This window comes from Leguminivora glycinivorella, chromosome 9, assembly GCF_023078275.1.
Source record: "Leguminivora glycinivorella isolate SPB_JAAS2020 chromosome 9, LegGlyc_1.1, whole genome shotgun sequence".
NCBI classification, from domain to species: Eukaryota; Metazoa; Arthropoda; class Insecta; order Lepidoptera; family Tortricidae; genus Leguminivora; species Leguminivora glycinivorella.
Window position 1 is genome coordinate 9,923,176 of NC_062979.1, and position 12,300 is coordinate 9,935,475.

Below are 12,300 nucleotides of genomic sequence, written 5' to 3' on the forward strand. Positions count from 1 at the left end.
ACTATTCAAGGCATTCATAGGCTGACATAGAGGCACTTTTAAACTTTGGTCAATTAGAGATATTATTGCTTGATCTCTATTTGACCAGAAGTTTAACTGGCAGAGAATGTTTTCTGGCATCAAGTTACCTTTTTGAACAATTTTTAGTGTGCAGTAATTATACTAAAGGTTAAAAAAAACATATATGCTTGTTCATATTTTATTTGAACAGTAAAATTAAATATAATCACACAAAATAAATAAGTAACTATTTTACATGTACATCTTTTAGAGTGGCAGCAATAACTGGCCCTTTTCCAGGGACTACAAGGGGAGTTTCTTTATAGCAGGCAACTTTATCTGCATTTGTTTTAAGGTCTGGGGCACAGGTTTCAAAGATTTTCTTTTTGGGGTTCAACTGAGCTTCAGGCTCTCTTGGGTAGCCCTCACATGAGACCAGATCCCCAGGCACGGCTCCACTGGGTGGGATGAGAACTTCCACCTTTCCAGGTGATGAAGCACACATTACCATTGCTTCTGAAGTTACACCCCTCATCTAAAAATATGGAGAGATTAATTATTTCAAACACCATCACAAATAAATCATATTTTTGTTTGAATATTTCCCTTACCTTAACTGGTTTTAAATTGCACAGTACCATAACAATCCTGTCTTTCATTTCATTAATAGGAACATGGTTTACGAGTCCAGACACAACAGTTCGAGGCTTCTCTTCCCCACAGTCAATTTGTTCAACATACAATGAATCTGCATCGGGGTGTTTGTTGATTTCAATGATTTTACCAATTCGAAAATCTAGCTTGCTAACAGTAACTGGACTATCAGCAGCTGGGGGCGCAGCTGGTTTAGCCTTTTTAGAAGCATCCTTCTCTTTTTTCTCTTTTTTTGGTGCTGGCTCACTTTCAGGTTGCACTGGTAAAGTATCAAGTTTTACTGTCGAAGATGCTCGATTTGGTATTGGAATTTGCTTTTTACCATTCAATGTTTCCAGTCTAATAAGTTCCAGTTTAGTTTTTTCTACCTTTGCTGCCAGGATACCATTTTCTTGAGTAAGTTCTCTAATTTTTTCTTCGACTTTGATTTTTCTTATTTCTTCAAGCTGAAACAATACGTACAGGGTCAATATTCGATATATTTACTAGATAAGATATACGAAAATTTCAAATCTGTTAGGAATAGTGTGGAAAAAATTAAAATTACAATAGATTGTTTAATCAGTCTACAATACCTTGGTCTTCAACTCGGCGAGGCGCTTCTCTGCTGTTTCAGCATTATTTAATATTTTACAGACTATGTTTTGCGACATTATACGTCTGAAAAATAAGTTTATCATGTATAAGTTCCCGAAATCAAGTCGAGCTTTACGATTATTTTCCTAACCTAGAAAATTAACAGAACAGGAACACAGCACGTCATATGGAGATTGACATTTATATGATTTGTATACTACAGCGTGTTAAGCGATGCCTCAAATAGTCAAAATAATGATTGTCAAACATTTTGTAAGCGACTTAACAGATTACCATTCCGGACTGCGAACTTGGTGAAAATATGTCTGTCTCACTCTTAAAGTTGGAAACAAATTATGGGACGCGTCCGACGGACGCCGTCCATTGCCGCGATCTAGATTGAATATACGACCTTCAAACCTTCAAGAGCGTACACCCATCTTAAAGGCCAGCAACGCACCTCCAACATATCTGGTGTTTCGGGTGTCCATGGGCGGCAGTGATCGCTTACCATCAGGCGACCGGTCTACTCATTTGCCTCCTATCCCATAAAAAAAACACTGAATTATGCAAACTATCGGATCGCTGGATGTTTTTGTCAGCCGCAAGCCACGTCCTGTAAGACTGTGCACTCTTGCCGGACCCGTTCCATAAGTTGTTTCCTGCTGTAAGCTGTGTTCTTAAGCTTGGAACATACTACGCGGACGTCCGTCGTAAATCGACCGCGGACGGGGATCTGGACAATGAAGCTAGGAACACACTACGCGGACGTCCGTCGTAAATCGACCGCGGACGGGAATCTGGACGATGGAAATACACATAACCGTGCAAACTATCGGTCGACGGACGCGGACGTGGCCTTGAGCGCACGGACGTCCGATCGAAATCTGGCTCTCTGGATGTTTTGTTCCGTGCACACTGATAGGTCGCGGTCGCGGTCGTTTTACGACGGACGTTCGCGTAGTATGTTCCTAGCTTGATGCACGGCTATGTGTGGCACGCGCGCCACAAGTTTTATTCGGTGGGTACTCTGTTATAATGTTTAATAACATGACAAAAAATATTGCATTGTTTTTATTCCTGGCAACTTTGATAAAAGATCTATCATGGCCGTTTGTAGAACGGCGTCATAAATAGTATCTGTTTATTTGTGCGAAATAGTGATTTCTACTCATTGTAGTGTTTTTCTGTGGCAAACTTTGATATCATGTGATTAGTGATATATTGTAGAATTGCGAATGTGCGATAATGTATTAAAAATCATATCGCGTAACGATGTCAAACAATACAGTTGGCTCATCGGGGCCAGCTCCCGGCAAAATACGTGGACCTGGAAGACCACCGAAACGCACCTGCACATGGTGCGCTGAAAGTAAGACGCCTTTGAAGTACGTTTGGCCGACAGAAAACAGCAAAAAGGAGTTTTGTTCGGAAACGTGTCTATCAGAATTCAGGCAAGCGTATAGCAAAGGTGCATGTCTTCACTGCGACACGGTTATCCGAGGAAATGCTCCCTCGAACAGTAAGAACTTTTGTTCTACGTACTGTTTAAATAAATATCAAAAGAAAAATGAAAAACGGACGACCTCGCCGCACTCTGGTAACGGACCTAACGGCTCCGAAAATCATTCTAATAACAACACAACTGGAACTTTCTATGATATTTATCAGACTTTTGATTGGGCGGAATATATGAAAGAGACGAATAGTACGGCCGCGCCGCAGGAATGTTTCAAACAAGCACCAATACCACCTGATAACGATTTTAAAATCAATATGAAGCTGGAGGCTCTGGACCCGCGCAACTTGACATCGACGTGTATCGCGAGCGTAGTCGGCGTGCTGGGGCCACGGTTGCGGCTGCGGCTCGACGGCAGCGACAACAAGAATGACTTCTGGCGGCTCGTAGACGCGGGAGACATACACCCTATAGGGCATTGTGAGAAAAATGAAGGCATGCTTCAGCCTCCCCTAGGTTTTCGAATGAACGCAAGTAGCTGGCCAATGTTTTTGCTCAAAACACTCAATGGGGCAGAGATGGCCCCAGCAAAAGTGTTCCAACCTGAGCCGCCAACTCCCAAGACTAATATGTTTGTAGTTGGACAGAAACTAGAAGCAGTAGATAAAAAAAATCCTCAGCTCATTTGCTGTGCAACAATTGGAGCAGTAAGAAATGATCAGATCCATGTTAACTTTGATGGCTGGAGGGGCGCATTTGATTACTGGTGTAAATATGATTCAAGAGATATATTCCCTGTTGGCTGGTGTGCTAGGGCTGGCCATCCATTGCAGCCTCCAGGGCAAAAAAGTGCTACTACACCATCCAGGTATAGAAACATTAATACTATAATAAGTAGAAAATGTGTGTAATGGTGTTAAACCAATTTTTGACTCCTCAATATCCTATGATATGGGGCTGATTGAATTGAAGTTTTCTTATAAACAATTATATAAGAAAACTTTGATTCAATCAGCCTCATTCAATAGGGAACTTGACTGTACTTAAAATAAAATATTTTATACCATGCATGAAATAAAGCATCAGATAAATATATGAAAAACATGGATAGAAGTTATTTTTAATCCAATTTCTATTTAATAAGTCAGGTAGAATTATATAAAGTAACTGAGTTGATTGTGACATTACTCAATTCGATTTCATTAATTTCATATTAGCAAGATGTTGAAATTCGTTTCGACAGTTCTTAAAAGAAAGCTGATTTGACTAGGAGGCAAGTAGCCTATTCATTCAATTCATATATCATAGGATACTGAGGAGTACAAAGTCTATATGTTCAGGATATTTTTTTAAATCAAAAACTGAAAATAAATTATCAAACTTGTTTATTCATCTTTCAGGTTTAAGTTTCGAACCAGTGGAATACCCAATCCAGCCTTACCAGAAGGTGGCTCCACGGGGGCTGGTAATTCTACCACTATCACATCAACACCTGCGGCAACTGTTAGGTTGCATATCCGCAGCGGCTGCTCCGGAGGCAGTAGTTCCTTACCCAGTGTGATCTCAGGCTCCGGCCCATCGGGGGCTGCAGAGGCTCTAGCTAAAGACTTGCTCAGTGTTCATCCTGACCCACAGAGGTTGACGCGGGCTATACTTACAGCATCTAGTAGCTATTCAAATATAAATAATGTACAGGTAATTATTACTTTTAGTAATGTAAAATTGTACATGAGACATAGCTTTTTTAAGCAGAATAGGTTATTAAAACTTCACTCAAAAAACTATGAGGAGTAATTTTTAGTAGGGTTTATTGTTGTATGGATTTCATAAATAAGCTTTTTAGAAAATGCACTGTTAATAATTATGTTAGTAATATTCAAATAAAACATTAATCATCTATGCCTAAAACTATTCAACTCATAATTCATATTGAAATACTTTTTAATTCAATACTAATACTAATACAGAATTTGAAGAATCTAGAGATGGATTATAGAACTGAAAATTAATGACTGTTCAATTGATTTCAGGTGTCAACAGGTAGTAAGAATTACACAGTGAAAGTGCCATCAGAACTAACAGCCAATGAGTTGAAGAACTGGCTCAAAGCTGTGTGCGAGGGACTCAACTGTTGCTTGGGCATGATAGAGATTGACTCGGGGGATGCTGCAGGCCGGTCCTGTCAGTTGTGTGGAGAGTCCCCTTCAGAGAGTGTTTCTACAGCCGTTAAGAGGACTACAAGTGTACGTTTTATTTATATAGTACTAGCTTTTGCCCGCGGCTTCGCTCGCGTTAAAATTGCGGCATCCTCGATTCAAACGCCCACCTCCATTTTAGGGAAGTGGGGAGTTAGAAAGAGACAAAAAGTAGCCTACGTCACTCTCCATCCCTTCAACTATCTCCACAAAATCACGTCAGTTCGTCGCTCCGTTTTGCCCGTGAAAGACGGACAAACAAACAGACACACACACGCTTTCCCATTTATAATGTTAGTATGGATGCTTTACATCGTGACTACAGCCTAGAGCAGTGATAACATGCATTATTAGCATTATTATTCTTTATCACGCTGCCGTATTAGACAAAGACGGTTCTGTATCGTTGACTACATGGCTACAGAACGTTAGCAAATAGCTAGGTTCACACCTTTCCTGCCCGGTCGAGCAACCTGCCTCGACTGAGGCACGTCTACATTGGACGTTTGCCATGCGAGCACCCTCGAGACGTGCTTCGTTCGATGTGGACCTGGCTAATAAACTAGGAAGCAGTCAACATGACCAGTAACATGGGCCACCCTATCTGTGTGGTATCACGCTTGCTACTCCCACTTGTCGAATGTGTGTGTTAGAATTATAGCATGGCCATACTGATATGCCTCGATGGCATTGCAGGAGGAGAGCTCAACAGCCCACGGCAGCGGCGGCAAGGTGGCCCGCGTGTCGGCGGAGCGGGAGCGGGCGGGCGGGCTGCGACTCGGCGGGCGTGGCGTCGTCCACGACGGGCGCGCCGCCGCCGCCGGGCGCGGGCGCGGCGCCGCCCGACTGGTCCGTGGAGGACGTCATCGGCTTCATCGCCGCCGCCGACCCCGCGCTCGCAGCGCACGCCGACCTCTTCCGGAAACATGTGAGTGCCCCGCTTCTTCAACCTAGCGTTTTCCCGGCCTAGCGCCAGGGTCCGCTTTCCTGCTCTGCTCAGTCTTCTCCACTTTGCCCGGTCTTCGGCATCCTGAGGTGTGAGATCGTTCTCTTTAATGTCCCCTGTCACGACGTCCAACCGGCGCTTCTTAGCCCCATTCTACATATTTATTTTCTGTCTGTGAGGGTTTGGGGTAGGTATTTTGTAAGTTTTTTGACCACAAGATACCCTTTCCCCTTAAAAAGGGGGTTTGATAAGGAATTAAAATAATATTGATGCTACCTATTTCGAACTGACAGTGCAATATTGCTTTCGTTAGTTTAAAGTAACGAACCACGCTTTCGTGCATCTCAAGTATCTCAACATACTTAATTCATCATAAATATCATAATCATTCGTCATCTCTTGAATGGTAACTCCTTTCTTAGAGCTACGTCAAATGAACGGGTAAGCAGAGTGACGTAATATTAAAGCTATTCGATAGATGTCCTGGGAAACGATTAATCAAGGACCTATAAATGCCTACATTCTCGACCGACAGGAATTGAGTTTCAGGAATAATACCGTTTCACCTACCACTACCACCCAGTCATCATGTAAACTGTAAGCTTAACACTATGTTAAATAAATAAATAAAAAATGAATAATTTTTTGAGTACATCTAATCTTCATATTTGAAACGCAAAGAAAAACAACACTTATGTGATACGATCGTCAATAGTTACCGTAGCCTATGGACACCTGCAACACCGGGGGTGCTACATATAGTAAGTTTTATGACTCAGATTAGTTATTGAACTGTGTAATATTAATATTTAATAATTTAAATTGTTTCAGGAAATCGACGGAAAGGCGTTACTACTTCTCAATTCAGACATGATGATGAAATACATGGGTTTGAAGCTTGGCCCAGCCCTAAAAATATGTAATTTAGTATCAAAAATAAAAAATCGCCGGCATTATAGCACCTAGACTTTACAATAAGCCACTCTTAGAGTTTGAAACTATGAGTTTCCTAAGTTTTATTAGTATTAAGTACTTACATGCATTTTCAACTATAAATGCTACGCCTAAAGTTTCAGTTTCATCTGAATCTCAGCATTTAAATTATCTTGTGTAGATGTAAAAGACATTGATGCTACGAGATTATACTGACCGAAATATTATATGTACATAGTAGGTTGGCATTTGGCAATTCTGGTTTCAGGGTTACTTTCTGTCTAAGTTGTCTCGGACATGGGCATCTATGGTATCAATGCATTCAGTATTCTGTTCACAGTTTCATTTAAAATTCTATGATAACGATAGGATATAGTAATTACAATGTACATTTTGTTGCGATCTTATTTGAATCTTTCAACACAAAATAACATTTCATTTTTATGATTTTGATAACGTCACACTCACTAACTTCATTTTCGCTTGAATCATCTTATATATTTGTGTTTACGGCGTCATATTCAATACTCTGATACCAAACATACCCATATCCAGTATACTTAGACAAATTACCAACCTACTATGTTAATACAGTTTTGATGGGTATTTCATTTATTAGTAAGACACACTTATTTAATTACGCTACTATTTTACATGTCCAGCCGTAAACTTATTACGATTAAACTTGCAAGATTTTATGTACTGTAAAGGCTTTTTCACACGACAAATGATAGGTTATTCTTATCTGCTTAGCTGTAGGATCCAGTCAAAATGTGTGTACAGGTCTTTGCCCGTAAATAGTTATTTTATAGATGACTTTCGTAATGAATTACTTTAAAATAAAATTATAATTTCTATAATTGGATAGTTTACATTATTGTGTGAATTTATCTATTTAGTCATGTATATAAATGAGTTAAATTAAATGCATTTAATGTAGTTAGACTCATCTTGCATAATCAAAAGATGTATTGCGATGTTTAATATTTCTGACTATTAGGTACTTGAAATTGTATATACTAACTGTTATGTTATTGGCTAGTCGATCGTATGCTATTTGCCAGAATCATAGTTCATGCAGATTTTCAAATTCAGTAAATACAGTGTACAGAAATTCTATTGTAGATTAGGGTCTTAGTGCCTTTCACCATTTAGGTGTGTTTAAAGATATCCACAATGTTGACAATGGGAATTAAAGACATGTAAGCGCTCAAGGACACCAATAAATGTAGCTGTGATTTAATAATACAAATACAGAATTTTCAATATTCTTATTGTGTCAAATAATATCGCTTCCAATGTTCTGGCGCTGAGCTGGCGACTGTATTCCTTTATGTTCCTTCCCGATATCATAACTAGAATGTAAACGACATAATAGTATTTTAAAATTAAACTGTCGTAAGTACCATTACAGATACTATTTACTACTATAGTTTGTTATGGTCTGCGCGGTCACGAAAAATCGCCCTAAAAGTTAAAACCTTAAAACTATAGTAGTGAAACAGTATAATTATCACTAAAAAGCTATGCTTTGTATATCTACGATATATAATTATAATTTGCCATTTCGAAGTTGTAATTAACTGTAATATTTAAATATTTCACCATGTGATATTTCCATGTTATCTGTTATCGTGATAAATGATTAATAATATTAGAATATGTTGATTTATTCATTACGTGATGTATACTTTTTAAGTTTTGTCATGACATGATAACTACTAAGCACGAAACTTTATATATCGAGCCTGTAATGTTGTTGTATATATATATTTGGTAATATAATGTTATTTTCCTGGCGTATAGAAAGTGTAGGAGAAGTCCGATTTATTTTAAGATACGTAGGTATTTCTTTTATTATTTTTAATGGGCAACTGAAAGTATGTGTGATATCCGTGGGATGTGTCGACTGAGTTAACATCCTATTTGGTTTATAAAGCTCTTCATAACATAATGTAGGTAACTAGAAAAGCAATAAAATTATCCATATAACTCAAGGCATCGAGTGTTTGCCTACGATTGTGTGTATATATTAGGACACCATGTAAAACCATAGAATTGATGAAATCTCGAGGCAAATTCTTTTACATATTTTATTACAGTAGAAAGTAAAATTATTTTATGTACATAAGCAAATTAAAAACAACATTGTATAAATGAATAAATCTAAAGTGCGAATACTTTTTCTATTTCTTCTTTGTCCAATACATTAACCTGCATGTCAGATACATAATATGTAAATCTATAAGAACATTACATTTGTGAAAATGGTTTATAAGATATTTATATCACTATCACCTATAAATTATTCATAAACCGTGCAATGAGGTGACAGATGACATTTAGAATTACCTTTTTGAATTTTGGAAATTGTTATTACATTTGATACGTATGTATAAAAAATTGTCGGGCCACGCTCAGACATGGCGAAACTATAAGGGTTCCTAGTTGACTACGGAACCCTAAAAATACGATGACGTCGACGACACTGCCTTAGCCGCAGAATAGTTTTGCGGTATTATATAGATAATTAGATATCATAATACTAATAGCTTCGTTTAAAATTGTATACGGAAGTTATGGTGACAAGCCGATGCCATCACTCATCAGTTTTAATTTGGTCTAATCAAAGTGGCAAAAAACAAATGCCCGCTCTATTTTGTCAATATTGAATCATTGTCTATATTTTATAGTACAGTCGTCGTCAGATATATCTGAAAGGCCGGGGCGCGCAAAAATATCTGACCACGCCTTATCACCTTGATAATCGAGGCGTGTTCAGATATTTGTGAGCACCTTGATCGCACCGATATATTGAATCTGCCTGTGTAGCCGAATGCACAAACGCTCACGATAATATCTCTTTCGTAGTTATCTATCTCTATCGCTCTTTGGGTATTGGCGCGCCAGAGCCAGACTACATTTCTGCGGCGTTTCGGTGGCGTTTCGCGTCGCAGAAATGCCATCCGGCTACGGGGCCTGATGGCGACTGTACAGTCGAGTGATAAATATATGACGTAGTCATTTATAATAGGTACTTACTTGATAAATTGTTATTGATAAATAAATATGTATGGTATCGCAGAAGACAGTTTGAACTTTGCTCAGAATAATTTATTTTGTTATTGTTTTTTATAAGCACTGTGGCACAGGAAGTTATCTCGGGCATATATATTGCATAATACATTCGTTGCTACGTACTGCACTGCACATACATAGTTATACATATATAGATATATATGTTAGAGGAAAATTACCTTTTTGATAGTTAGGTACCTACAGTAGGTACAGTCAAGTTCATAAATATGTGTACACTTCTTCACCTTAAGCATGAAGGTGAAAAAATGTACACATATTTATGAACTCGACTGTACAGGTATCCATACCGAAAAAGAGGAATTACGAAACGAGTGGCGACACGAGTTTACTCTTTGCACGTGTATTATACGACGTTTTTCAGTACATACAGTTCATACAGAAGTTCAAATAACCAAGTTTAAAACCTACGTTTTAGTTGACATTGCTGTGGCGTGTAATCATATAGCAACCTACTCCTACGTGCTTTAATAGAGGTATGCACTGGGTGTAATCTCTCCGGCCTTTACAACAAAAGATTAGCCTTGCACTTGCTCATGGATTGACGTAAGGCGTTCAAAAGGTTAATTTCATTATTTACAGTTACACAATTGAAGGCATGTTTACAAAAACAACATAACTACACTAGACATGAATTTACAGGAAACGAAAAAAACTAAATGTCTTCTTATATATTAGCTATTGGACATAAACGTTGTATACGTTATTTAAGTAAGTGGCCATTAGTTCCGAAACACACGATTACACATCTCAAAGACAATTATTTTTGGAAAAAATATTAAAAATAAGTTCGTCAGTTATGCTGTTTTTGTAAAATTTTGTTAGTTATGTTCTTTTTGTTAGAAAATAAAACAAGTTTAATACCCCTATCGCTGAAAGTCACGGCTGCCTAATGCCCCTTTCGCAAAACGTCCCGTTTGCAAATAGCCAGGTTCTTATGGATTAAAGAGGTAATAATACAGATTGTTATCAATACTGGCCACTTGAATATAGTCCGGTTTCCTCACGATGTTTTCCTTCACCGAAAAGCAACTAGTAAATATCAAATGATATTTCGTACACAGTTCCAAAAAACTCATTGGTACGAGCCATTTTTTACGGGACATTTTGCGAAAGGGACGTGTTGCGATCGGGTTATTTCGTGAAAGGGACTTTCTGCGAAAGGGACGTAATTTATATAAAGGGACATTTTGAGAACGGGATATTTTGCAGAAGGGCCGTTTTGGCAATGGGACATTTTATAAAAGGGACCTTTTGCGAAAGGGACCAAGAGACGTTTTGCGAGTGGGACATTATACGCCTAAACCACAAGTTTCTATAGAAATTATGTTTTGTATTCTATCATTTATCTTACTAAACTAGTGGATCTACTTTAATCTTCACATCCGCTGCTGTTGTCATCGTTATCTACCTCCAGAGACCAGAGACGACGATTCTTGACACGTATTATACAAAATTGATTGGTAGAATTGATGGCTCGATGGTTTGACCAAAACCTGCATCAATTTTCTCAAGTCGCCTACTTTGTGAGGATTAAGGGGAAGTGAAGACTCATAAGCACGACATCATTTAAAATTTTAGCAATATTCTTTAGGGTAAGACTTTTCAACGATTCTGGGGATGAAATGTTATTTCCACTCATTTTTAAGATGTGAAAGAAACTTCTGGATAGGTTACGTACATCAAACGCGATAGTTTTGTTTCCATTTTTAGGGTTCCGTAGTCAACTAGGAACCCTTATAGTTTCGCCATGTCTGTCTGTCTGTCTGTCCGTCCGTCCGTCCGTCCGTCCGCGGATAATCTCAGTAACCGTTAGCACTAGAAAGCTGAAATTTGGTACCAATATGTATATCAATCATGCCAACAAAGTGCAAAAATAAAAAATGGAAAAAAATGTTTTATTAGGGTACCCCCCCCTACATGTAAAGTGGGGGCTGATTTTTTTTTTCATTTCAACCCCAACGTGTGATATATTGTTGGATAGGTATTTAAAAATGATAAAGGGTTTACTAAGATTGTTTTTTGATAATATTAATACTTTCGGAAATAATCGCTCCTAAAGGAAAAAAAAGTGCGTCCTCCCCTCTAACTTTTGAACCATATGTTTAAAAAATATAAAAAAATTACTAAAGTAGAACTTTATAAAGACTTTGAACTTGATAGGTTCAGTAGTTTTTGAGAAAAATACGGAAAACTACGGAACCCTACACTGAGCGTGGCCCGACACGCTCTTGGCCGTTTTTTTTACAATCGTACACTTATTTGCCAGTTACATAACCTAAAACATTACGTAAACTAAAAAGAGTTTGTATATATTTTATTGAAAATTAAGTTTTTTACGTGAACGATATACAGTTATGTTCTTTTTGTAAAAAACAATGTAGATATGTAGTTTTTGCAAAATGGGTAAAAATTTTTGGGACTGAGTGTGGACAATTGGG

General features: G+C 38.1%; 2 protein-coding genes across 3 annotated transcripts; one reads left to right on the plus strand and one right to left on the minus strand.

Annotated features, from left to right (window-relative positions):
• Window positions 1-185: 185 nt before the first annotated feature.
• On the minus strand, window positions 186-1,402 carry LOC125229629 (aminoacyl tRNA synthase complex-interacting multifunctional protein 1). The gene is made up of 3 exons (XM_048134513.1): window positions 1,230-1,402; window positions 612-1,100; window positions 186-535 (listed from the first exon to the last, which is right to left on the minus strand). Exons 1-3 carry the CDS (start codon window positions 1,332-1,334, stop codon window positions 248-250), a joined length of 882 nt encoding a protein of 293 aa, XP_047990470.1. The 5' UTR covers window positions 1,335-1,402; the 3' UTR covers window positions 186-247.
• An 839-nt stretch (window positions 1,403-2,241) lies between these two features.
• LOC125229737 (polycomb protein Scm) lies at window positions 2,242-8,943 on the plus strand. 2 transcript variants are annotated; one of them, XM_048134666.1, is made up of 5 exons: window positions 2,242-3,557; window positions 4,090-4,384; window positions 4,720-4,930; window positions 5,589-5,812; window positions 6,662-8,943. In XM_048134666.1, exons 1-5 carry the CDS (start codon window positions 2,506-2,508, stop codon window positions 6,794-6,796), a joined length of 1,917 nt encoding a protein of 638 aa, XP_047990623.1. In that variant the 5' UTR covers window positions 2,242-2,505; the 3' UTR covers window positions 6,797-8,943. The 2 variants fall into 2 exon arrangements, with proteins under 2 accessions (XP_047990623.1, XP_047990622.1); XM_048134665.1 differs by having other exon boundaries at window positions 2,244-3,557; window positions 4,720-4,932; window positions 5,581-5,812; window positions 6,662-6,797.
• The last annotated feature ends 3,357 nt before the right edge of the window (window positions 8,944-12,300 follow it).